This window comes from Strongylocentrotus purpuratus, unplaced genomic scaffold (assembly GCF_000002235.5).
Source record: "Strongylocentrotus purpuratus isolate Spur 01 unplaced genomic scaffold, Spur_5.0 spur5_scaffold_14, whole genome shotgun sequence".
Taxonomy (NCBI): domain Eukaryota; kingdom Metazoa; phylum Echinodermata; class Echinoidea; order Camarodonta; family Strongylocentrotidae; genus Strongylocentrotus; species Strongylocentrotus purpuratus.
Window position 1 is genome coordinate 1,146,230 of NW_022145599.1, and position 27,738 is coordinate 1,173,967.

General features: G+C 36.0%; 3 protein-coding genes across 5 annotated transcripts in view; 1 reads left to right on the forward strand and 2 right to left on the reverse strand.

Annotated features, from left to right (window-relative positions):
- The window catches only part of LOC100891384 (sorting nexin-14), an 11,255-nt gene extending 7,828 nt beyond the window's left edge, over positions 1-3,427 (reverse strand). The window contains exon 1 of the mRNA XM_030984916.1: positions 3,418-3,427. Coding sequence (XP_030840776.1) covers positions 3,418-3,427 — 10 coding nt within the window. The remainder of the gene's footprint in view (positions 1-3,417) is intronic.
- A 116-nt stretch (positions 3,428-3,543) lies between these two features.
- Positions 3,544-16,168, forward strand: LOC753222. The gene is made up of 9 exons (XM_030983929.1): positions 3,544-6,201; positions 7,075-7,309; positions 7,862-8,117; positions 8,587-8,706; positions 9,847-10,072; positions 10,889-11,010; positions 11,549-11,696; positions 12,428-12,586; positions 14,129-16,168. The coding sequence occupies exons 1-9, from the start codon at positions 5,925-5,927 to the stop codon at positions 14,293-14,295; spliced, it is 1,710 nt and encodes a 569-aa protein (XP_030839789.1). The 5' UTR covers positions 3,544-5,924; the 3' UTR covers positions 14,296-16,168.
- A 2,890-nt stretch (positions 16,169-19,058) lies between these two features.
- LOC579811 (serine/arginine-rich splicing factor 2) lies at positions 19,059-27,448 on the reverse strand. Of its 3 annotated transcripts, XR_972506.2 has the most exons (4): positions 26,902-27,448; positions 23,854-23,883; positions 22,832-23,272; positions 19,059-20,612 (listed from the first exon to the last, which is right to left on the reverse strand). XR_972506.2 is itself a non-coding variant. In XM_779906.5 (3 exons), exons 1-3 carry the CDS (start codon positions 27,321-27,323, stop codon positions 22,987-22,989), a joined length of 738 nt encoding a protein of 245 aa, XP_784999.3. In that variant the 5' UTR covers positions 27,324-27,448; the 3' UTR covers positions 22,719-22,986. The 3 variants fall into 3 exon arrangements, 2 of the variants coding, with proteins under 2 accessions (XP_784999.3, XP_011673458.1); XM_779906.5 differs by lacking the exon at positions 19,059-20,612 and having other exon boundaries at positions 22,719-23,272; XM_011675156.2 differs by lacking the exons at positions 19,059-20,612; positions 23,854-23,883 and having other exon boundaries at positions 22,719-23,272.
- Positions 27,449-27,738: the final 290 nt, after the last annotated feature.

Genomic DNA, 27,738 nt, shown 5'->3' on the forward strand with positions numbered 1-27,738 from the left:
TTCTTTAACTCTTATCGTGCCAAGAACACTGTTCTGTGCATGCGCTGGGCGTGCCACGCACACATAATCGGGTTTCTGTTTGACTTGCCATGGACCCAAAGAACATAAACTCTCATCCGCTCGCGTGCCACGGACACATTTTCGTGCATAAGTAAACAAGCTAATTGTTTTGCCTATTGTGCGATGCGCATTGCGTGCACGCATGAATGCTTCTGTATTTGTGGAGGGTTTTATTGTTGTTTTGATTTTGCGTGCTTCACGTATACCGTTACATTGGATTTTCCTGAGAAAATTGCGATATTTTTATCATCAATTTGTCAGTTTTGATCATGGCCCCTCAGATTGTGTGCGGGAAATGAGACAACGGATGGTTTGACAACTCACTGATAGTGCTTATTTACTTTACCAAAATTACAGATTCATGAAATGATATTGGTATCAACAGAAAGAGGGTTAAATTTCCTACAACTTTAAACGTACAATTCTTTTTTATACAATATACAGATGAGATGTTATAGTGGATCAAACATAGTAACAATTTAAACTACACGCACTTGAACCAACCCTAAATTAACTTAGCAACACAGGAGATTAGTAGCGGGCACAATAGGGATTAGCACTGTGGCACTGGGTGAATTGCATAGGGGCAGCTTAAGAGTTAATTAACAATCGCACAGATCCAGGTGTGCAGAGAGATATCCAATTGGATTTTCGTCTTGGGAGCCGACCCAAGCTAGCTAGATCTAGTAATTATCAGTAAAAGTTTGGTGAATATTTGATAAAGGATTTATTACAAAGTTTTTTTAAACCCAAATTAAAACTCTGCGATGAACTTTTATTGTGTGCTAAAATTGAATGAATTCATAATTTCTTGAACACAATTTATTCATGCCTGTGCCATATGTTTTCACACACTTTTAGATTTTTTACTTTATCAACTACCATGGAAACGTCTACAAAAATGTGATAAGAATTTTTAAGTTACATGTCCGTCACAGAGTTGTAGATTTTTGTTTGATTGGAAATTAAAATTTGTATAACATTGCTTATAATCCGTTTTCAGATTTTGTCAGATAACTATCATCAAGCTGTCAACCTGATTTTTCTGCTTATTCATAAAAATCAATATATATTATTTGTGTAGACTTTCCTGTTGAATATTTCTGACTCATTCAAAACCTTCACTGATTGGTTTCTCTAACTTCAATTAGTTTACCCATATTTTGTGTGTCCAGTCGAGTCACATAGCTAAAACATACCTGACACATAGTGGAAGACTTTATTATCCCCTCGCGGATGAAGTCAGAGGGGATATAGTAAAGCTGCCGTCCATCCTTACTTCCGTGCTTCCATAACAAATGGTTTTCTTTTGATAACTGTAGATGTGTTTTGCAGAGTTTAATAAAATTTGATTTGAAGGTGCATGCATGGTATAAAGTACAGCCTAAGGTCGATTTTAGAGTATGTAGGTCAAAGGTCATAGCTCATTAAATATGCGAAAATAGCAAATTATGGCTTCAGTTCGTTAACTTTAGTAAAGTTCAATGGATTTTAATGAATTTTGGTATGACGTCATGGAATCAAAATTCAGCCCGAGTTTGATTTCGGAGTATATATGTCAAAGGTCATAAGTCTTTAAATATGTTAAAATGTAGTTTCCGTTCGATAGCTTAAGTACCGGTAATGTTTGACTTATTTTAATGAAATTTGGTATGAAGGTACATGGATCAAAATACAGCCTGAGTCTGATTTTGGAGTATGTAGGTCAAAGGTCATAAGTCTTTAAATATGCGAAAGTGTGGTTTCCGTTCGATGTTTAAAGGGGAAGTCCACCCTGAAATTAAGTTGGGTTTAATAAAAGCAGAAGAATGAGAGAAACATATCATTGAAGGTTTGACGAAAATCCATCAAAGGATAACGAAGTTATGAATTTTAAATTTTTAATTTTGTGACGTCACTTCCGAGCTGCTCTTCCATATGTTGTGTACTGTAATTTCCATAAATTGCCCCCTTTTCATGGTTCTTGATGAAGGAATGGATCTATTTCATAGAGGCGTGTATAAAAGCATGTGTCTGATAATATATCGAATGCACAGGTAAAATAATTATTATTTTTCTGAGAAAATGGCAATTTATGGAATTTACAGTACACAACGTATAGGAGAGCAGCTCGCATGTGACGTCGTCACAAAATGAAAACTTTAAAAATTCATAACTTTTGTATCCTTTGTCGGATTTTCGTCAAACCTTCACTGATATGTTTCTCTCACTGTTCTGCTTTTATTAAAAACAACTTAAGTTCAGGGTGGACTTCCCCTTTAATGGATTTTTATAAAATATGGTATGAAGGTACTGTACATATTGTATAAACATACAGCCTATTAAGTTTGATTTCAGAGTATTTAAGTCAAAGGTCATAGCTCATTAAATATGCAAAATAGCTTACTATGCATCTGAATATGCGGTTTCCATTCAGGGGCCGCGGAGCGTTTTTTGAAAGTGGGGGGGGGGGCGGATCATGCAAAAAAGCACAATCTTATAGTCATTTTCGCGTTTTTGTACACGTCTACTGAAAAAAGTGGGGGGCTGCAGCCCCCCTTAATCCCCGCGGCTCCGCGGCCCCTGCCATTCGATAACTTTAGTAATGTTTGTCAGATAATCCCCTTGCGGAGGAAATCTGAGGGGAAAATAGTAACGCTACTGTCCGTCCTTCCGTCCGCCTGTAACAAATCTTGTGAACACGTACTGGTTTCCGTTTGATAATTTAAAATGTTTGACAGATTTTCATGAAATTTGATATGAAGGTACATGCATGGTATCAAATACAGCCTAAATTTGATTTTGGAATAATGTACATTAGGTCAAAGGTCAAATGTCTTGGGTTATTCCGTAAAGTAGTAAACTTTCTTTTCATTCAATCCCCAGATGTCAGTAACTTAATTCCGTCTAATGGACGTACATGTAACTTGTTCTGATGTATTATGCCGTTTGTTTCCAGCGAGGGCTTGCTACGCTTTGCGTTGTCCTTGTGTTGTATTTTTTGTTCTGATGTGATGTGCAGAGAGTGTTTTTTATACAAAGTACTTTTTTTTCTAAATGGCCAATGTTGGTTAAACATGGAACTTACATGTAGGAAAGTATACCTAACAAACTGAAAGTTTCCCCACTAAGTCATACATACATGGTCACATTGCCAATGGGAGGGTCTCCATACTTGTATATACTTTTAAAAACTCATATTTGTTTGATTTTTCTACATTCATCCAAACCAAATTTCTATGAAAGATTCAATTTCCCTTTAAGCTTTAAGCTGACATTAACCATCTTAGATTAGATTAGATTTTTTAAAGAGATATTTAAAAGAGGATTAACCTAGCTAGACTATGTACTGGGCGACATTCAAAGTTAGTCTTATACCTTTTGACATAGCGATTGACAATGTATTTCTGTAAATCAGCATATTGTATTATGAAAGTTTATGAATTCTTGAAAGAAAGAAAGTATTCTGAATTCTCAACAAAAACCAAACAAAATAAAAAAGTCTCCAAAAAAAATTTTCTTCAGAATTTCAGGATTCTCAAAAAACAAAAAAAACAAACACATCTAGAATTCTCTAAAGAATGTTTTTTTTAATTCCCTTTTTGGAGAAATCTGAAATTCATGAATGGGAGGGGGGTTTGTATTTAGGAGTCTATTTACTATAATAAATAGTGAATGTTCTATCATGTACACTATAAATACTGGACTATGAACTCCAAATACTAAATTATCCCTCGTGCAGGTTTATTTTGACTCAGGATAATTTAGTAATTTAGTCGGACATATAATTCATTATTGTATGATAGAGTATACACTATTTATATAATAGTTCACGACTTACTTATGCAGATGGTCCTTACAAGGGTGCTATAGGTTATACTGGCTTTAAACGGGACAGAAACAGAACTGTATACATAATTGAGTCCTGAAATCGTACCGGTGGTACTCGAACTGTCCAGGCTCCTAACCTAGAATGCAGCATCCTGATAATGTAGTCTTATAATATATGCACACTTAAATGATTACAAATTTTTCCTCTATTCTTTATGACATTCATACCACAAATATGTTACCAAACTTGTAACAAATTAGTACAATGCCCTTCCATACATTCCTGTTTTCCATTATAAATCCAATTATACAGGTATAATTTATACTGAAATGTACAATGTATTGTAAAGGTATCAAGACTAGCTTTATGCCATATTACTGGACTACCCACCTAGTGCTAGCCAACCTGAGAGGATGGTGCACCATTAAAAGTTTCAATCACTGATGACATGGAATATCTCATATTGGCAACGCAGTCACTTTTTGTGATGTCATACAAGGAGAACTCTCCCACATGTACAAAAATATGTGAATTTCATTTTTTTCCTCAGTCAATTCATAGAACAGAATTTTTGTCCAAGTCCTCCTATAAAAGAGGTGATTTTAGTGCAATATCTGCAAAAGAAATTGGAAAGTTTTTCATGTATGATCTCCATATTAAACATTAGTAATCATAACTTTTTTTTAAATTCACGTCTTTACTCATTAATTGACTGTTTTTGCTTCAACTTAATTTCACTGACATTTATGTTACTTTAATTTTTCTGCATTCTTACAATTCAATTGTCTCTGAGGAGTTTATTCTCCTTTATAACGAGGGCAGAATCTAAACTCTACCGCAGTGCAAACTGTTGAAAGTTATACATCCCATACTTGTATCGCAATTGTATTAATGAAAATTCATCTAATTAATGAGAGTGCAAAATATAGGTTGTTTCTCTAAACATAGAGGTATATAGTCTGTACTGTTTGTACATTTCGGAGGAAATCGACTTACTAAAAGTTTCTGAATGTCCTGTGCATGCACATTTGTTGTATGTTACATGACACGATCATCAGGCAGACTACAACTTCACTCTTGATTTCTCAAGGGGAATTGTAATTTGTATATTATGCAAAACATATCTACCCTAGCTACATGTACATGTACAACAAAGAAATATGAGTAAAAATTGGCATTCAAGGAAAAAGGGATCTTTTTTTGCATGTTCCCCCGCCAAAAGAAGTTTGAAGGGGGTATACATGTACATAGGAATTGGCGTACGGTCGGGTTGTCGGGCGGTCAGTCGGTCAGTCTGTTGCAAATCTTGTGGATCGAACTACTTCCTCATTTTTTGAGCAATGATCATGAAACTTGGCACACATATTGGTCTTAGGATGGAGATGTGCAAGACATACTTTTTTACTGTGTTGGATACTGCGTTGCCATGGGAACGGCATATTATTGTAATATATCGGGGGAAAATCTCGTGGATCGAACTATATACATGTATACTTCCTCATTTTTTTGAGCAATGCTCATGAAACTCGGCACACATATTGGTCTCCAGTTGATTATGTACAAGACATTTTTTTTAATGTGTCGGAAAGTGCGTTGCATTGGTAATGGTCTGTTATTGCAATAAATCTGTAAAATCTTGCAGATCAAACCACTTCTTCATTTTTCGAGCAATGCTCATTAAATTTCGCACAAATATTGGTCTTGAGTTGATTATGTGCAAGACACATTTTTTAATGTGTCGGAAAGTGTGTTGCCATGGTAATGGTCTATTATTGCAATAAATCTGTAAAATCTTGTATATATCAAACCACTTCTTCATTTTTCGTGCACACACATGGGGAGTGAGTATTAATCACTTTCGGTGATATTTCTAGTTCTAGGCAAACATGTAGAACATTCAACTGTATCCCTTATAATCTTTGTGTGAGGTTGTCAAAGCAAAATGAATATAATTTCATTAAGCAGCTTATATTAATGCCTGTATTTGTCCGATTTACTTTCTTCCCAGGTCTGTTTTAGTAATGGTCTTTCTACACAGGCAAAGTTTTGCCAAATGAGTGTCACAAACATGGCAAAGACTTTGAAAAAAACGGAGAACAGCCTGACCGATGTTTTGTCAGTGATGGCGATCGTTAATGACGACATGATCTATTCATTTCCGTCATCAGAGGAAGAACTCCTTCCTTCTCAATCTTACACACAATCGAGGCAAAAACGTAGCAGTTCTGGATCTAGCAGCGACGGAACTCCACCAGAACGTAAGAGACGAAACAAGACTTCTGAACATTCGGCGGAGAATTCAGATGCAGCAATTGAACAAAAATGTCAAGGTTAGTTTGTGTTCCATTCTTTTACAAAATTCATTTCACTAATAATTCCAGACGTACAACATTTCTCTCTACATGATATCACTAAGTTTAAATGTGATGTTATTGATTGGCAGTTTTTAAATCAAAGAGAAATGCAAATATCATGGAGAGAATGTGTACAAAATAGTTTATCAATATAACAGCACTGAAAGCCTGATAAAATTGGGACATTCCACTTTTATTATTTGATTTTGTATAACTTCAAACAATTTTTAAATGGACTCCTATACAAATACCACAAATATTTCCATTTTTTTCATCAAAACTACAATCTCCTTTTTCTTATTGTTTATGAAGTACATGTTTGGGGCCAAATTGATTATTTAATGCCCCTCTGCAATAGCCACAGGGAAGGTAAAATGGCCAACTGCTGATTAAAACCAAAATAAAGTTGAAAAATGATTAATTGCCAATTCCCCAAAACAATGTTCATATGTTGCATTTTCCACATAAGGCAAAATGAGATTGAATTGAAAAGGGCTATAGGAATATTTTTTGTATAGCTCTAGGACAAAATTTCCCTGATGAGCCTCTGTGTGTTTTGATCCAGTTACTAATAATATGTATCAGGGCCCGTTGCATAAAGACTTACTATTATGGTAACTACCATAGAAACCTTGATTTCGATTGGCTGCTGAGCCCGGTTACCATGGTAGTTACCATAATGGCAAAGTTACCATAATAGTAAGTCTTTATGCAACGGGCCCCTGGTGTCATTTTCAAAATGTAGATTGTTCTCTGCACAGGGGATATTATTTATAAACATTAAAGATTTAAATGTCACAATCTTTGAAAATGTGTCATTGACCTGAAATTTTATTTCTTTACATGTAGGCATTTCTGAAATCTCCCTCAAAAAACTTGTGGAGCCCGAGAAGGATCTCCAGAGACCACGTACCAGGAAGGAAGTGATGGAGGCCAAACAGTTCGTGATGAAGGCAGCAACCCACTTCCAGAGCTCCCATGTCCTTCCAGTCCTCGCAGTAGATGGCCCTTCTGGAACAGCTTACCAGCTCCTAGGAGGGGTGTGCTATGCTCTTGCAGCTAAGGATCTTGTTGACGATGAAAGGTATTTTATTCTATAAAAGTTACCCGTTTTTGCAATTGCTTTTTAATGTTATTTTTGTTTCTTTTTGTAGTTACAGTGTATGAGACAAAGGTTAAATTTTTAAAGGGATTATGTGATGTACTTACCGATATTATATGTACAGAACATATTCATTTATCACTTGTCTTTTTTTTTCTCCATTTATTATGCAGTCCACAAATATGTAGTGGAAGCATGTAACATAAAAGAAATGCTACCCAGGTAGTCAATGTACCATTTGGGAAGAAAAATGGTAATAGAGAGGTGTTCCATTTATAGTTATACAATGAAGGGTATATTAAGGACAATACAAAATATTTTTAGATCCCTGACTCAAATAAAATCCCATAGAATATTTCCCTTGTGTACCATGTTCATATTTGTTTTCTTAAAAAGTGTGTGACTGCATGGAAAGGTATACCGTGTAAGCTTTTTTCCAATATTTTATTCTGCATGATACATATATACACCATGTTTCTATATCCTACCCATCTCAATATCCTATAACCAATATACTTTTTCTGATTGCTTTAGATATGAACATCTATCTCGTGGATGGCGCTGCAGGGTGTACCAAAACCTGGACAAGGTTGAGGCATTGAGAGTGGCATCACTGCATAGGTGTGGGCAACCTGCTGTAGACAAGCCGTGCTTGCAGGAGGAGGTTGCTGTCTGCAGGTCAATTCTATACGATGACAACAACCTTGATGTGGAGGATGAGCCCTGCACTATGACTGCCTCGACAAGACGCAAGTGTTCCCTAGCCCTTGGGAAAAATGGCTCCTTCAATGTAAGTCTAAACACTAGAGCTGACATTTTCATCTGACATTTTCATCTAGATAAAATGCTGAATTCATTCAATGTTCTATTTTTACTTGTAGCGAAGTAGGTTTTTTTTTTAATGAAACGATGAATCGGACATTAAATTAGATTTATGTTCAGCATAAAAACTCATGAACATCACCCAACCCCCCAATAAAAAGGTTATTGTTATATTCAGCCAACTTACATGTACATGACAAAATGGAGTTTAATCAATGATTGATTTGAGATGATCGAGCTTTCAAGAGTGACTGTTGGAAACATAAATTTTAGCCAAAAAGTTCTAACATTTCTTATATTTTAACTTGAGGGGTCATATTACAATATGGTGAATTATGTAATGCAATGGTGATTGCAGTGAATGAATTGGAATGTTCAGAATCAAACTGGTTATGAGAGCATATATTATCCATTTCTTTTTTTGTTGTAATTTACAGGCACTGAGGGCTCTCGAGCCAACTTTCCAGTTGGCTAGTTATTCAAACAGATGCTACAGGAAAGCCACTCTCCTTTTCGATGCAACTAGAGAATCTACTGGAAAGGATTTGAAACAATGTGTAAGTAAGCTTTAAATTTTTTTTTTTTTTTTTACACATTTAAATATCATCTTGAGTAATGAAGGAAAGCATTTTTTTTCTTCATAGAATCGAACAAAACTTGACTTGCGAATGTTCAAAACACCAAATAAATTATAACTTTTTGGTAGAAAATGTATATTATTGCTGAGTAATGAGCTATATGAAAAATACAAAAATTGAGCTGGACTGGATGTCACACATACCACATGTTTTCTGTGCAAATGAGAATTGTGGTTTATTCAGCCGCTATAAGGAGTTTATCAAATCATCACAACCAAAGTAAATAAAGTAATATAGCGCCACCATTGGCGGATACCCTATTCTGACTGGAGGGGGGGGGGGGGGGGGGGGTTCAATTTCCTGTTCAAAATCTGTGACTGATGCGCAATGGCTGCAAATAGCGACACGGCTTCCGGTGACTTTTTCTGACTTTTTTTGTTTGTCTCGCAACTTTTGAGACCGAGTTCTAAAAATTAACAATAAAATCAACTTTTTGCATAGGTACGTTCGTGTACAAAATACTGCTTTTCCTAAATTGCTTTACAACACTGTTAATTGTGCCTTCTAGTCTTTTTGCCTGACCATACTTGTCTTGAAACTTTTCAAGATACACTTTTGAAACATGAAAAAAATCACATATATAAATGAAAACAATAGATACATAAGTAGTTTATGAAACAATAGAATACAAAAGAATTGATCGGAAATTTCATTATTTATTATTTCAGTATTGTTGCCTATGCTATTCAGCAACTTTAAAAAAGAGATTGAGCTTCATAACTTAATGAAATATTAATGAATATGTTAAAATAGGTATCTAATTTGCATAAATTATAATAAAGTAACAAATTTGTGATAAAAACAAATCTGTATTGACGTCCTTGCAATATTTCGCATTAAGCTTGCACTCAAAGTGAGAATAGGGTTAAAGCAATAGTTTTTTACATATTCAAATCAAACAATAGATGAATTGGGGATTCTTTGCAGAAGAATTGACTTTGATTGAAAAAGTTGATAGTTCATATATATGCAAATAAAATTTGTCTTCTGACAGTGAGCAACAATACTTCACGTGCACTAATAACTACTCTTATTATTTTCATTTGTCTTATTTTATAGTGTTTCATGAAGCTACAAGGACTCTCAGAAGAGGAGCGATATTCACTTCTTCTGGAGGCGACCTTGTCTTTGAATGTTAAAAAGATGAAGGCGGATGCCGATGAACTGAAGGCAATGAAGAGTCTGAAGAGCGTGTTTGCTAAGGGAGTTGGGGCTAAGACGTGGGAAGAGGCGATAGAAAGATACCCAACCTTCACTTCAGAAGCAGCCCTGGAACCCTATGTTGGTATGCACAAATCATGGCTTCGTATAATGTCTATTGAAGAGAATATTGAGCCCCAGCAAGATATACAATAATTGCTATCCTGTATCTCCATCAATCCAAATTTTAAAGTTTAGATGAACTAGTAGGGTTGACTATTCTGACTGGGGGGGGGGGGGGGGTCAATTTGGCCCCTGCCTCCCCCGTACACAATCCAGGACTGCCACGTAACCGCTACAAATCACAACCTGCCTTTCAATGACTTTATTGTCTCGCAACTTTTGAGACCAAATTTGCCCCAAAATTGGGACAGTCCATGCTAGAGGTTATGCAACATTACTTAACCACACGTCTAGCCACAATTGACATTTTGCATAGTACGTTTGTGTACAAAATACTGCCTTTTCTAAATTGTTCTATAAAACATGTCAAGTTCAAATGTGGGTCAAAGGCAACAGGTCAAAAGGAAAACAGACTTTCCTTGGGATTCCATTATTGCTAAAGAGTAAACTACCAGAACCCAAAATTCACCTCCTGATCTGCTTATAGGGCCTAAGATGCAGGCAAGACAACGCTTGGCGTTTGCCTTGTTTAATGATATATTATTGAATGTGTTAAAATAGGAATTTAATTTGCATGAATTATAATAAAGTAATAAATGAGTGATTTTTGTAAAAAACAAACATCAAAGCAACATTTCTTTGCATGTGCATTGCTGTCCATGCAAAATTTCCCATCAATCAGACCTTCTGTGGCCAAGATATTGTGGGGGGAGGGGGGGGGGGGGTCAAATTGACTCCGGAGCTCTATGATCAATGTATATGTATTTTTTTTTTTCAGGTAAAAAGTATACAAAAGGTAACATCCCAGAGGTCTTCCTGGAGCACATCAGCAGGGCCAAGAGAGACATGGACATGAATGCAGACGACATCCCAGCCCTTATGATACAAGAACTAGAAGAGGTATTGTCCCATATTCTTAAGGTTCCAAAGCACTTATTTGTAGGCACTTGGTAATTGAAAGAGGTAAACTGAATTTCACATAAAACAAATCTCAAAATTGTGAGTTTAAAATATCTCAAAGTTGTAATATTGTAATCTATAAGGAACTCAAGGTTAAGGGATTTACATGGAGAATGATCTTATGCTGATGAAAAATCATTGGTAATTTGTCATTGATAACAAAAAACAAACAATTATATTCATGGCATAGAAATTGCAATTTTCCCACAAGTCATATATTACGTACAATGGCACTTTCGCCCAGACGACTGGCATGGAAAACTGCACCCACATGCTATTTCATCCTATTTTCAAATTTGATTTTTCTATTTTGATTCAACATAGCAAATGTTAAGCTGCAGATAATTATGAAAAGGGTATAAATAAAAAAAAACAGTTTCCAGAACTTTGCATTGTGTATATTATCTGGGCTCAACATATTAGAATTATAGTTAATTTGTATGTTCTTTCCTTTTTATTTGAATTTCTGATATTACAGGATATCCAGTTATCCTCAACACCATCGGCTACTACCAGAATCTTCCTGACAAAGGACATCACAGCGATATCCAAAGTGGTCAGCCAACATACCCGACACGATGTGCATATATTGCATATTGTCCAGTCCCCAGTAGGAGATATTCAAGGTAACTATATGCATGTTCCATGTCTTTTATTAAATATCTTATGAAGCTGACTGTTATTTCGGTATTCAAAGCAACATAACAAACGTTTTTGTGGTTGTGTAATAATGAGATAGCTGCAGTGTGTGTTAAAAAAATATAAATTATTAAGAAAGAATGTTACCGTATAACTTCCAGTGTGTTAGATTGGCTGCTCGATCTGAATGAAAATTCTTTCTTAAGAAATCCTCCTATGAAGCTCAACATTCATATAAATTTTTGTTTATATCACTTGGATTTTAAATATAATCTTGAGTTCTGGTAATGACAGAAATTAACTTCTGACAGAATCCAATGACATTTACAATGAATGTTCAAAACTTCAAAAAATAATGATTACTGAATGCTTTTGGGGGAAAAAAAACATATAATAGCTGACTAATGCTGAACAAATGAAGATAAGATGCTTGCCATGTGATCTCAAACACATTACCTCCAAAGCAAGCTAATTATATTAATTAGACAACTGCGGAGTAATTGTGAAACAAATGCATTTCTAATGTCTGGGTTTTTATTCCTAAAGAAAAAGGTGCATTCAGAACTCAAAAAATCACATTGTATCTGTTTGAAAAGAAATTGTGCCTCATGTGAAAAATCACATGTATGTATATTCGTTTTACTTCTATAGGAAATTAAGGCTTATTCATACTGTTCTAAGTAGCCATATAAAATGTGCATATATATTTTATCAACAGATGTCAACCATAATGTCTGTATGCAGTATGGTATTGTCGAGTCTAGGAGGAGGGGTGCTGGCACTAGCCAACTCTACATGCCATCAAGATCAGACTTCTACAAATATGCAGTGGAGCATTTCACTTCTATTGATGAAGTGGTTCTTGACGTTGGAGACGGTAAGACATTTTATCTATATACAGATCCAATTAAATTATGATACAGTTTTAGAATAAATGGGTAGATTAAATATATAGAGATACCAATAAAGCAACATGAATACAAAAATAAAATAAAATGTAAGGAAAGGAAAGTTGTGAAATAACGTCCAAATTGTGTAAATTCAAATTGGCTTTTTTCAATTCAAGTATATTTACCTATTTTTCACTATCCATAAATTCTAGACGCATAATAACTGACATTAATAGCATCAAAGTTGCCCAGTGTTGCACAACAAAGATTTTAGTCACGAGATTTGGGGTCGTGCAAAATCATGGTCAATATCAATAAGCAACCCTGTGCCTTGTCGGAAATTTGTGTTAACCCTAACTTTACCGGAAAGGTCTCAGATGGCGCCCCCCCCCCCCCAGACAAATTTTGTTGTCAAACCCATTGCATTTTCAGCAATAGCTAGCGCTTCATGATTTTTTTTTCAAGTGTTATAAATCTTATGACACTGAGGTGTTGAAAATCAGACCTTTCATGATAAAAGGTCGAGCCGATTTTTTTTTTTTTTTTTTTTTTTTTTTCTTCCAGTTTTCCAGTAGAATGCAAAAAAAAAAAATGTTCATAAAACATTGAAATACATAAGAATTGAAAAATATGCAAAAAAAAGGCATATAAAAACTGTTTGAGAAGAAATGAACTGTGTAAAAGCTTAAAGACTTGAGATGACATTGTGAGCATATAATTTAAAAAAAATCCAAGTCAAGAGAGATATAGAGAGCTTTATATCTTCTCAAAAACTCTGAAACCAAAAACAATTTGGAATGAAACATTTTAGATAGGTTACAAACAGAGATTTTTTATATATATTCTCACCAGGAGAGAAATTAAAACGGTGGTTATTAGAACCGATCGTTAGATATATTGTTTTTAAACAATGGCTCACATATTCACTATTTAAAAATACTTTCCATAGATATTACAATTTGAGACATTCAGATTGGTCTATTTAAACTATAACTCATATGTGTATACCATTTTCGAGAAATAAAATCAGATTTTAAAAATTCTAACAAGAAAATTGAAACGTCAGTGCCAAATTTGGTTACTTAAGGGGTAGGCTCTGAGGCCCCCCCCCCCCCCCTCCAGTCTTACAAATTTCAAAATAGCCCCATTCAGTAAGGGTTTATGCTTTTTTTTTATTCTTTTTTTTTATTGATAATGTAAAAGTATTATTTTAGTAAGACAACCAAAAATTTAAAAAAGGGGGTTTATCATTTAAGTAGAAATGTATTGATAAAGAGATGTTGAGCAAATTTAACTCGAAAACCAGCTTTGAAAATCAAAGACAGACTGAACTTTACTAAAGCATTCCATATTGAACTTACCAAAGTAAAATACAAAAATGAACAATATGTAATGCATTTGGTATGGAATTAGGTGCTCGTTTGCTGTGGTTAAAGCCCTTTACCTAGTGTTGCGTCTAATAACTTGGTTCTTCACAAGCTTCACCAGACAAACAAAATTAAATATTCTTTTCTCTATTATATTTTCAGGACTGCTGGCAAGGGTTGCAGCAGAATGTGGACGAAATGGGAGGATGGTAGAGGAGACAACACTGTCCAGCACAGAAATAGAGGCCATGATGGGTGCTGCAGACTCGGAGGAGATTCTAGATGCAGATCTAGTATTAAGCATGGACCAGACGTGTTCTATACCTTAGTGCATTTTGTTTCTCTCATTTCCTCACCTCGATCACTACCTCATTTAGTTCTGAAAAATCTTGTTAAGATATGTGACAAACTAACGTTTTTATGTAAATATTTTTATACAGATATGGCTGGTAGGGTGTTTATATATCATTCTTTTGGCCGCTGGAGTTGTATTTTCATGAGGGAAAATAAAACTCCTTTAGGTAGGCTAAAGAATATGTATTACATACATAACAGGAAATATCTATTATAATATTAGATAACCTTGATTAAGACCAAGTCATGGTTTTTACATGAAAGTCTGAACACGAACAGTTTAATAGAGTCTGATCTACAGTAGATATCCATTGTCTTCGCCTTTCTTCTCTGTGCTTAGCTGTTATTAACGAATATTGTTGATACATGAATACATTGTCTTAGCTCAAGCGCGTATGCTCCTACTGTTATCGTTGACCAGCTGGTCAATATAACCATCCAGATGACCGGGCGTGAACTGTTAACAATAAATTGCAGTCCCCATATCACTTGACATGCTGTGGACCAATCACACCTTAGCAACTCTCTGAGCTATCTAATACAAGTATTTAAGTCTATGTGTAGATGTGTTTTTAGTTTAGTAGATAGGTGGCTGGACTACCGATCATTAGGTACATGTATGTGGTTCAAATCTCGGCCACTTCACTAAGGTCTAGCTTTGGCAAGACCTTAACATACATTTACTACACTCAAACTATGTTGTACCAAAATATGTAGCCTAGTTAAGGTCAGGTAACATACATGCAGGAGCACCTTGCTATATAGATGAGCGCTATACTAGAGTGCAATATTATTATTATTATCTTTTATTAGAGCATATTTTTGTCTTGCCAAGTGAACTTGATTACTTTGAAGGTAATTTCAAAGGCACAGGGTTGGTGAACGTGACTCGTCACCTTATTTATTTTTCTAAAGCATCAACACAAAAACCCACATATTATTATTTTATCAAGGATAAAAACTCGGGTCACAACTATTGGGCCCTTGATTTTGTTACCATCTTGTCAAAATGAAACACTCGATCTAACTCATTTCCAAGCATCAGAAGACGGTTGTTGATATCAATGATGTAGTTGGAAGATCATATACTTCAAAGTTATAATCAAGGAATTATCAGAGCTGGAGTCCAAACTGAGGATAATTTATGCAAACATCTGGCAGATTCCAAAGGATAGTCAATAGAATTATTAAACTGCCTTGGTTCTTTGATATTTGATGCGCGATGCCACCAAAGTAAAAGAAAACATTTTAGAGAGGATGTGAACTTTGTGGGTTTTTGTTTGCACAGTTGATTTATTATATCAATAAACATAGAAAACAAATAGGCAATTGTTTAGTAATTATGTACGATGCCACTCTGAAAATCCCATTCCTCAACAAGCAAGATTTCTTGAGATATTGCCTTAAGAGTGTAATAAATATGTACTGCTTCAAGTACAATATTGATCCCTTGCTGATTGCTTTTCTGATTTTCATATTTTATATGGTACTATCAAGAAAATATTTCTATTAAATTAAATCAACCAGAGTAAAGTCCACATGTGTCCACTCATGGAATTAGCAACTTTAAATCTTGTATTTTTGGACGTGTATCTGTTTGCTTACACCTGGTTATACCATTCATGAGCACTTTCTGTGTAACCAATTATCATTATATTGAATACCTTTAATTGCATATGTGCATCCTCTGTAGCAATACTGGCCGCGGGTGTTTCATCGTTAGTTCTTTTGAATCAATGTGCATGTATTCGGAGAGCGCATATATATTTGTCGTGGTTGTTGTGGCATTGAGCCTACTTCAGAGGAAATTGTTAAGCTTTTACTCCAGCTGTAATTACTCCTTGTTATTATATTAAAGTTTCACATCACTTTAAGAGGGTCAATTTGTAGGATCACTGTGTAAGTTTATACGTATGTTTATATGTATAAGTTTATACATGGCACGCACCCTCCAAATCCATGTATAAACTTATACGTTTTGGATGGTCTGTACGATGTATAAATTTATACGTTTTGGATGGTCTGTACGATGTATAAATTTATACGTTTTGGATGGTCTGTACGATGTATAAATTTATACGTTTTGGATGGTCAGTACGATGTATAAACTTATACGTTTTGGATGGTCTGTACGATGTATAAATTTATACGTTTTGGATGGTCTGTACGATGTATAAACTTATACGTTTTGGATGGTCAGTACAATGTATAAATTTATACGTTTTGGATGGTCTGTACGATGTATAAATTTATACGTTTTTGGATGGTCTGTACGATGTATAAACTTATACGTTTTTAAAGGGTCCATGTCATGTATAAAGTTATACGTCAGAACAAACAGCATGATATACATTTGTATATTTTGCAAGTTGTGTTATTTATAAAAGTGATTGACAACCTATTTTGTGTAAATAATTATTTATTTGTTATCAGTGCATTTATTTGTATTGCCAAATAAAGAAACATGGATTACATTTCAACTGCAAAAAGCATCATTAATTAATTATTTAAGTGTATTGTGTTAATGTTTGTATAAATGCGATGTCTTTCTACTACTGCATGAGAAAGAGAGAATTTACTTTTAGTGATTTCATAAATACTTTAATGAGGAAAGCGAAGGAGTGAAAATGAGAAAGTTAAATATACAGCGAAAATGTCATATAAAGTGTGATGGAGGTGATAGTTGGCTATACCATGAGAAAAGCAAAGCAGTGGAGGCTATAAGCCCTATAAATGAGAGAGTTCTCAAATTATAAGGATTTGGCATGTAATTTGATTTGAATCTGGATTACCCAAGTCCAGATTGGAATAAATTATTGTTATATTTTTACAGCTTACATTCCACTATTATGATTTGTTGTTGTTGTTGTTCGAGCTACTAATGAGGTGTGGTGAGCTTCCTTTTTAATTGTTTCCTTTCATGGGAGGATAAAATGAAAAATTAAAGAAATCCCATGGTGCATGTCCTGGTCGCACATATTTTTTTTTCACAACTGTTTAGTCATTTTCGCAAAAAAATCCTAGAAGTGCTCTGGTGAAAGCTAGAGTCTATAGTCATCAGCGCACTACATGTGCAAGCATATCTACACCCAGAGAGGGGAAGATGTTAGAAAAGGGAAAGGAAAGGAAAGAGAAGAGGATAAGTCGAAGGAAGAACATAGAAATACATAACGGAAGAGCCAAGAGGATGATAGATTCGGGTATAGACTAACTTTAGGAAAAACAAAGCATAAAGGAGAAAAGGATTGAAGGAAAAACAAAGAAATAGATGACAAAGGAGAAAAGGATAGATAGAAGGAGAAACAAAGAAAAAGTAAAACGAAAGAGAAAGAGGATATAATAAAGGAGAACAAAGGAGAACTGAAGGATAGATTGAAGGAGAAACATAGTACATAACGAAGGAGAAAAGGATAGATTCAACGAGAAACAAAAATATAACGAGTATGTACACATGTACAGCTCCAGCAATCCAAAAATACTGCCAAGGGTAATGTCTCTAGTCGTTTGCACAGTATTTTGACTGAACTGGATGCGTAAAAAAAAATATGCGCGTCCGCCTGGTCAAGCTTTGTATTTTCATTTCCATGAAAATTGAAAACCCATAGGAATAAATGCACTGTTAACTAATTGTTTACCATATTTCAGACATATAAGATTATAAATTTAATCACCCTGATCTTGGTCCAAGACCATATTAACCTTCTTACAACCTCAACAACTCCCCAAACTATAATGTACTGGACACGCCTATCTATAGGGAGATTGGCCATGAATGTTACTATCAAGGCATTCTTCTCTAAAGAGATTTCTTGAATAACCAGCCCCTTATCAATGTAATTTTTCTCTCCAAGATTAAAAATATGATAAATCAGTCCTTCAAGATCCTGGGTTTGCAGATTCTCCTTTTCAAAGCAATCATTACTCAAGGCACATCTTGAAGAACTAATCTTCACACTTTTACACACCCAGATTACACATTCTTCTCATCATTTTTCTCTTAGGAAGACTCCTTGTCACTTCACATCCTCAGATTATATATCCTTCTATTCACAGCATTCTTGCCCTCCAGAATAACCAACTCTTTAATTACAACCTAGGATTAGAGATCTCTCTGATTAGCTCACTCTTTTTGAATAACCACTCTTGTACATCCTGGGATTAGAGATCCTACTTCTTTTCAACACATTCTTTTCTCTCCAAGTCTCTATACCTTACTAGGCCGTAACAATGCTAAAATTACACATTCTTATTTTCAAAGAGTTATTCCCCCTCCATAGCCCCACAGGCACTTTTCGTCCTAGATAAGAACAACACATGAGATTGCTTTGTCCATTGTTAACCATTTCAAAGCCCTTAACATCTGGTTACCTAAGTGACTAAAAGTACAAACTGCTGTTAGTTGTTGAGATATAAGGCATGTTTATGCAAGATCATCGATCATATAAACATGACTGGTATAACATGACATCCTATTCAATGTACATCTTGATGTAGATGAGGGTTGAAACTGACATGCAAAATTGGTCATTTCATACATGCACACATAGGCTTTTGGACAGTTTACATGTATATTATCACAAAGAACTGATTATTTCAACATGCTTGAATTGAAGATTTTTTTTTTAATGATAAAAAAAATCAGATATAAATATTGAGATTTCAGAACACCTAATGTAGTCATTACCCTTTTAATTCTTAGATTACCTTCTTGAAAGAGAGACACATGACAAGGATTTAGTTCAGGAGAGCTGGTTCTTTAATATACTTGACAATGTATATATACAGTCAAATCTGTATAGCGATGACCCAAGGGAAACACAAAAAGTGGTCATTGTAGACAGGTTCCCCCGAGTACATGTTTCAATGAGAAACCATATTCAAGGGAAACAAAAAATGGGATCTTTGAAGACAGGAAGTCAACTAAAGCAGTATCAGCATGTTTATTTAAACAAAAAGGGCATTTGTGTGTAATTTGGGTATTTAATCCAATATGAGTGTGCATCACACTCCAGGCATGAAGACTTGTTAACTGTTCTATTAAACTGCCTTTGAATACCAAAGAGTGTAACTTATAGGAGAAAAAAGTGTAGGGTGATCCATTGTATGAACACTTGCACAGGCCTGGAATAACCCCAAATTAGTATCAAATGAGCCTACAAATTCTTTCTAATTCATTTACAAATTTGGTACTTACAAAGTTTCAGTCAAGTTTTCAAAACAAGTCACAGGGCATTGTAAGCAATTTCGTTTCTGCTTTTGTATGTCTGGAAAATATCTGAAAATCACATGCCCTTTTCCTTAATCAAACAAAGAAATGATCAGTGCTAAAAATAGTATGGAAAGGGAATACTCTGTATAGAGTGGTGAAGTGTGATGTCATCAAAAATAATGTCTGAATGTCGAAAACCAATTGAATATGTTAAGTATCGGCTGAGATATGACCATCTGAATAAAAACATTACCAATAGGAACTCAGTGTTATATTGCTTTGGTTCATAACATTACGAGCCAGATCAAAATACTCGAGTTCCTTCCTATAGGACATCTATTTATTGAGATGGTCATATCTCAGCCAATACTTAACATATTCAATTAGTATCCGACATTCTGACATAATTTCTGATGCTCTTTTGGAAAATGAAGAAAATTGAGATATTCTAAAAATACATTTTTTATGATGTCACAGCTTCGGTGTTACTTTCACAACCAAAATCATACCTCACAAATTTTGACAGCATTCAGATATTCATCTCATCAACTATGGTACTGTATTTCCTTTACGATTCCTCCAAACAAAGGTCCAAAATTAAAGGCAGAAATGAACCGATTTTTCTTTCTTCAAGATTTGGCTCTTTGATTTCACCTGCTTCTTCTCCCCTAGTGCCTGAAATTGGTGGCGCACAGCTTATCTGCTCAAGTGCCGTTCTGCACAGCTAACACGACAGCAAGCCCATTTTCTGCAATTTTGCTCTTGAATTTCTTCGCCAACACCACCAACTTCTTTCTTCTCCCCAGTGCCGTAAACAAAGCTCTGCACATGGCCGGTTACACAGCTTTCTTTCTACTGGTATACACAGCTAGCTGCACAGGGCCTGCTGCTACACAGCTACACTGATGTGCACCATACACGCACTGGAAACAGGCAGGCAGGCAGGCCATCAGACTGGACTGCACAAACTGACTACAGCAAACAGCTTTGCCTCTGACTGACTGCATCACCTTTAACTGCACATTCTAACACCCCCTTTTTACTGCACCAACCACCGCTATACTTTCAGGCAATAACTGGTGGCTATGTAAGAAGAAAACAATAAAAGGAATCGAGTGTTAGCATAAAAAAGAAGACTGGTATTTATTTTTTCCTATAACACCACAAAGGATAATACAACGATTAAAGGGGATTACCGGTACACATTACAAATTTATCAAGTCTTCCAACCTTCATGTGTATCTGATAAATAAATAACTTTAAAAAATTCCCTTTGGGGAGGGGGGCTATTGTATCGCAATAATATTCAGTCTGTATAACAGGGCCCAACATAAGTAGGGGTAATGGGGTATACATTAGTAAACTTTTTGAACAAGGAGGGGACCCCACAAACATTAAATTGTTCAAGACCCCCCCCCCCCCCCCCCAAATGAAAACAACAAATTTAGTGTGGAATTTGCAGGGCCTATGTATACCGGTAGGTTTTATTCTATATTATATAACTTACTGTACTTAAACATGGCTGGATAATACATCCACCAAGATTTAATAGAAATATGGTGAATCCGAATACTCATAATGTACATTATTTTACATAAATAATTGCCATCAGGGATTCTAAGTCCAAGTCCAAGTTATACAACAGAGAAATTTGAATCTATTCTGAATAACAAAACTGTTGGTAAAAAACCTCCTGCTTGAACAAATTAACGAATTAGAGAGAAATCAATTAATGTACAGTTATATCTGCTGTAATGTGAAAAGACACAGATTTTTGATATATTTACATGGTAGCAGCAGGTTTCCTTATAAATGCAATAATGCATGCACTTTCAACAATACTCTAGTACAAAAAATCAAAGTCTCCTTCTGGAATTCTCATGAGCTATTTTGGTTTGCAATACTTGTAAGTTGGTGTGTTTTTTGTACATTTAAATACCATGAGGCACTGTAATTACTCTTGTTCATGATCAATGTGATATTAATTGGGCATGTACATTTAAATGAGAACTCTGAAACTTTTCACGCAAGATCCAAACATGCACTTTGTATATAACACTGTTCTGAACTAGTAAAGATTAAAATGTTTATAAAAAGATAAACATGCATTGTTACACTCAGTCACTTATTCCATCTGTGGACGAAAACCTTTTGAAAACGCACTGTAAATGTACATTGTAAATGCTGTTATACTTTGACAAGAGAAACAGAAAACAGACATAACAAAATGTAGCATGCAATATAAAGAGTAACAAGGGATGCACGATAAATGTAAGAGATATAAAGAAATAGGCTTTTCCTAAAAATAGAAATTTCCAACCTTACCCCCTAATAAAAAATCTGATGCCCGAGGAATTAAAAAAAAAAATCTTTTAAGCACAAAGAATAATGCTTAATAGAAATGGACCTTGAAAATCTTCAACATCAGCTTTGTTTCACACTTGTAGAGTGTAGAAACATGTACACTACCGCTCAAAAGTTTTGGCACATTGGAAGTGTAAACCCAATATCAGGATTTGCAAATCAGAAGCAGATGCTACTTCCTCCACGGAATATATATTTGTTGTTCTTCATCTTTTATAAAAGGCCAGCTGATATCAAATCTAGCAGAGCTCAAATAGAGTAGATTGCATTTTTATTTGCATCTGATATTGCCACTTTGAGTTTGAACCAGATGTGAATTGAGAAACTGAAAAAGCAAAGTTAATGTATTGAAAAGAGGAATTGATAGCGAATGAAGATTAGGTGCAGTATTTAAAGGCCATCTGTACTAGTTTATAGGAGGGATTAGACCACCCTGCAAGGTCACTGGACAGGTGGTTATCTCATCAACTTGGCTCTCAATGGTCACCGATTAGGCATTGTTTTCAAGAGGGAGCAAAAAGCTACAAGTAGTACAGTGGGGTAAAAAAAAAAAAAAACACCTACAGCAATAAGGCCAAATAACATAAATAACGTGTTTCTCTTCGGACTAAAAAAAAGGAGGCGGCAGGGCATTACTATTTACTATATTTAGCTATTTTTTTCCAAGATGGCTGCCATGCTGCTAATTATAGCTGGCCAGGCCTATTTATTCACAGACATTGTGCTATGTGAGTATACTGATGCAATCATGTACAACAAAACAAATGATTTGTATCACTTTAGAAGCTATTTAAACAAAATGTATATCACAGGCTTTTTTTCTTATCTTATAAAAAAAGGAGGCAGACAGGGATGAGAAACACTTTGTTATTTGGCCTTACATAAACAAATATAAAATGACCAACAATGAAAATGATGCAACCTTAACAGGCATTTACCATTTATCTACTGCATCTATTCTGGAAGATACTGCAGAAGAATCTTCTAACGGAAACCGAGTCTCCATTTCATGGCAGAGAGTCAAGACAGTCAATCACCCTATCTTGGTATTTCAAAAAAGGGACGACGGCTTTCCCTATGAGCTGCAGTTAGTCTACTCTTCATCAGGCGATCTAGATCTGGAGCGAGAATCATCCCTATCGCGTCTGACTGGCGAATCCCTATCGCGTCTCATTGGTGAATCCCTATCACGTCTCGCTGGTGAATCCCTATCACGTCTCGCTGGCGGTGAACCAGATTTTGAGTGGCGTGGAGATCTGGATCTGCTGTGTGACCTGCTTCGAGCCCTGCGAGGTGAAGGACTCCTAGACTTTGATCGGCTGCGGGAATGAGAGCGGGAATACGAGCGTCTACGTCTGCGTGGGGATCGGGAACGGGACCTATAATGAAGAGGAAAAAGAAGGTTAATATGAATTCACTACCTCAAACTTACAAGTAAAAGATTTACACTTCATTTCACGTGTCAAATATCACCTACTGGTACATGTACCTGTAGGGCCAGTTTTTCAAACCATCTCACTGTCTCACATGTATTTGTGTACAAGTCCATGGACATCTTCAAGTTGAAAAAGGGCATTAACATTTTAGTATGATGCACTTCACTGGGATGTTTATTCACCATGAACTAGGACATACATGTACATGTAAAATGATTTTGAAAAAGTGGCCCGTAGGCACGTGAGAATTCAACAGAAATTGTGAATTCCATTTACACCTTTTCTTGCTGTTTGCCTATTAATGTGAAATACATTATTTTGCAACAAAAAACAATGATGCAATAAACCATGGTAATCCAAGTCTGATAGCAAAAGTAAAAAGCTTGTATACATGTACATGCATGTAGCTGCTAAATCAACTAACACACTGCAATATAAATCAAGCATTTTAAATCAGGAAGGAAGTCAGATCGATCATAATAAGCTTTTTGTGTATGTAGCCCTTTCTTATGATAACACATTACCTGTATCTTCCACGGGACCTTGATCTTGACCTGCAATATGAATAATAGGAGGAACAGTTAGCAGAGCTAGTAATTAATGGAAGGCACCGTCTCAAACACCACACTTTGACGCATCAAAAGAGCCTGAAAATGAAATTAATATGCAAGAAAATACATATGCACAAAGTATGAATATATATATTTATTATTTTTGGCTTTACCAGATCTATACAAAACCCACAATTTTCCAGATAAAATGATTATGAAGAAAAACTGTGATAACGCCATTATGAACGTGTAGCTCGCACACAGTTTTTCCTTCATAATCATTTTGCCTTCGGCGTAGACTAGAAGGGATGAGATTTAGATGACGTCATGCGCAGCGAGAATTAAAATACGTCTTGCAAGATTTTCAACATGGATTTCGATTTTGACCCATAATTTCCTAAAAAGGGACCATTACACGGATTATTTCAGTCACATGTTGGTAAGTGGAACCGATTTATTTTGGCGTAGGCCTAATTTTGAATAATCAATGCATTGGATATGCACGAGGTAAAATGACATTTTGGGGGATTTTCGGGACATAAAAATATGGCCATAAATGGCTGTGGCGTTAGCAAGGGAATGCGTTTAAACGGTTTCCGTCTCTAAAAAGAGAGCCGACCCTACCCCAATAAGAGGTTAACGAACGAAAGAGACAGAAAATCCGGTCTAGGGCTAGGCCTGGTCTAGACCGAATTTTTCTGTCTCTTTCGTTAGTTAGCCTCTGATTTGGGTAAGGTCGGCTCTCTCTTTAGAGACAGAACAGCCCTATACGCTGTAGTGGACGCGCGTTTGTGTAAAGAAACGTTACACAAAACTTGGCCAAACTTAATCCCTAATTTTGATATTTTACCGGATGCATATCCGATGTATTTAATTTATACTGCTAAATTAGGTAGGCCTACATGCTCAACTACTTCGGCTCCACTTACCAACTTCAACTTGACTACTTGAATCCGTTTAATGGTCCCTTTTCAGGAAATTATGGGTCAAGATCGACATCCATGAAGAAAATCTTGCAGCCGTTGTTGTTGTTGTTTTAATTTATAGGCGTTTTTCATTCAGAAGTGAATATTTACGCCTCTTCTCTCAGGATTTTTATTCCTTTAAAATTAGATTTACTTTTTTTGATATAGACCTATAGATGTGGATAAATTGGATTTTTAAAAGCTAAACTTTTATTTAATGATGAAGAATTCAGTGGCTGGCGAGCAAAAGGCTTATCGGCTATAATATAGGACGCCCAAGGACCAACTCGGACACGGTTCTCATCTCTTCTCATCTCGTGTGTGTGTGTATGTGTGTGTAATTGGGTTTTTACAGACGTGTATCAATCAGATATGATTATTTACGTCTGGGGACCGACCTTTAACGTCACCATCCGAAAGACGTGACTCAGTTTCGAACCTGCGCTCTCGGCTGAATTAGTTTGTAACTTCCACTGTTAGCTGGATTACAGGCGCACACCACAACGCCTAGTTCTCTCTCGTCTCATCTCTCGTCTCATCTCTAGTCTACGCGCAAGGCAAAATGATTATGAAGAAAAAACTTATTACGAACTTGTAGCTTCTAAGTTCTAGTCAACACGCAAGGCAAAATGATTACCGGTAGGCCCTAGACTCTATACTAGTCTAAAGGAAAAACTGTGATTACTAACTCGTAGCTCGTGCAATAAACCTATCGTTTTAATGCCTTGATTCTTGAAATACTCTCTGTAATTCAGATAATATCACCCATATCGGAATAAAAAAACATCAATTTCAACATAGCCTACATAGATCTAGACCTAGATCTAGGTCTAAATTAGAATCTAGGTCAGTAGGTGCATAATACATCGGGCGGCTTAATTGCAGAATACCCTACCATATCGTTAGTCTTCATATATTAGCCGTAGATATAGATTGTGATTTTATTATTTGTGATAACGGTGATACAGGTATTGAAGATTGTATAATGCAAGTGTTTGAATTCATTTGGTGGATGAAAAGTTGAATTTTACGCGGTTTTGTGTGTCATTGCAGCGCTGAATTTGGTGTGTTTGTCGCTAATTTGTGACAAATTTAGATGGCTTTCCTGATGGTATTTCATGCAAAATGTCTGTTATATTGATAAGCACTGATTCTTGTCCTTACCTTTGTCTTGTTTATTGTCTGTTATAGTCATTTAATAGATGAATTACTTGAATTCTAAGCACATTTCAGTAACACAAAATGTCCAGCCCGTACATAGTCCCACACACGTATTTGTTTGTACCTTGTGCCCTCTCTTACACTGCTAGTCTGCTTTCTAAGACCCTATTAGATATTTTAATCAACAAGTAATGTCTCGTTCTAAAAATACAAAAGAAAAATAATAGTGTTGTGCTTTTTTAATCAACAAGTGATGTCTCGTTCTAAAAATACAAAAGAAAAATAATAGTTTTGTGCTTATAATAGTGGAATGTCTCGTGCTAAAAATACAAAAGAAAAAATTAGCTTTGTGCTTAGACTAGACTAGTATTGGTGGGTGGTCGATGGTCGTTGGTCGTTGGCCTCATTTTTAATATTTGGGAGTCCTTGGTCGATGGTCGTTGGTCGTTGGCTTCTTTTTTAATATTTGGGAGTCCTTGGTCGATGGTCGTTGGTCGTTGGCTCTTTTAAACAAATATGCCTCACTATTTGGTCGATGGTCGTTGGTCTCTTTTTCTAATATTTGTCAGACTGTTGGTCGATGGTCGTTGGACTCTTCCATTCAATAGTAGATCTATTTGGTCGATGGTCGTTGGTTTCAATTTCTAATATATTTGTCAGACTGTTGGTCGATGGTCGTTGGAATTTGGCTTCTAGACCTAGACTCTAGTTCTACTCTAGACTAGATCTAGATCTAGACTATATTTCTAATATTTGTCAGACTGTTATAGACTAGTTCTAGATCTGTAAAACCGTGGTAGGGTATTCTGCAATTGTTCCCATCGGGCTTCCCTTCATTCATACAACACTAGAATAGTACAGGCAACACCATCGTCATAATATTACGCGTCATCACCTTCTTCTGCTGCCACCTCCTCCACCACCGTATCTCCCACCACCACCACCACCGTAGCCACCCTGGTACTGGTCGCGTCGTCCACCACCTCCGTATCGGCTTCCTCCTCCTCCGTATCGGCTTCCTCGGGATTCTTGTGGTCGGCCATATCTTGCCATCTGGACCCTCAATTTCCGACCATCATATAGGTTACCGTCCATAGAATCCATTGCATCTTCAGCGTCCCTCTTGTCCGGATATCGGACAAAAGCAAACCCTCTGCTCTCTCTTGAGAATTTATCGCGTGGAATGTAAATGTCCCCAACTTCGCCATATTTTTCGAAGCAGCGTCGTAGGTCTTCAGGTGTCGTGCTATATGTCAAATTGTCCACTTTCAGGGAAGTCATCCCTTCAATGTCTGGTGCTATTCGTCCATACGACATTTTGAGATTGTAGATTGTTTGTTAATTAATACCAAAAAAGCCGGATCGTGGTAGATTTCATGGATTTGGTCCGCTTTTCCGCTAGCGAATGGCGTACAGGATTCTTGATTATGCACGCGCACAGTTCCAACAACGCGTTTAAAATGCGTGCGTGAGGTCAAGTACTATAGTATCTTTGACGCGCGCGTACGTACGTACGTACGGAGAGTGTCATGTGACAAAATAGCGGGAATAGCCGCATCCATTGAGGCATATCTTCTTCTTGTGTTCTTGTCATCTTCTTGTCCTTCGTGTTAACCGCAATTTGCAAATAGGTCTGTATAATCAGGGATTTCTAGCATGCCTCACAATGCACAAAAAGTATGTCCGGCCTCAAAAAACCCAAACAGGCAACAGCTACTATAACCGCCATATA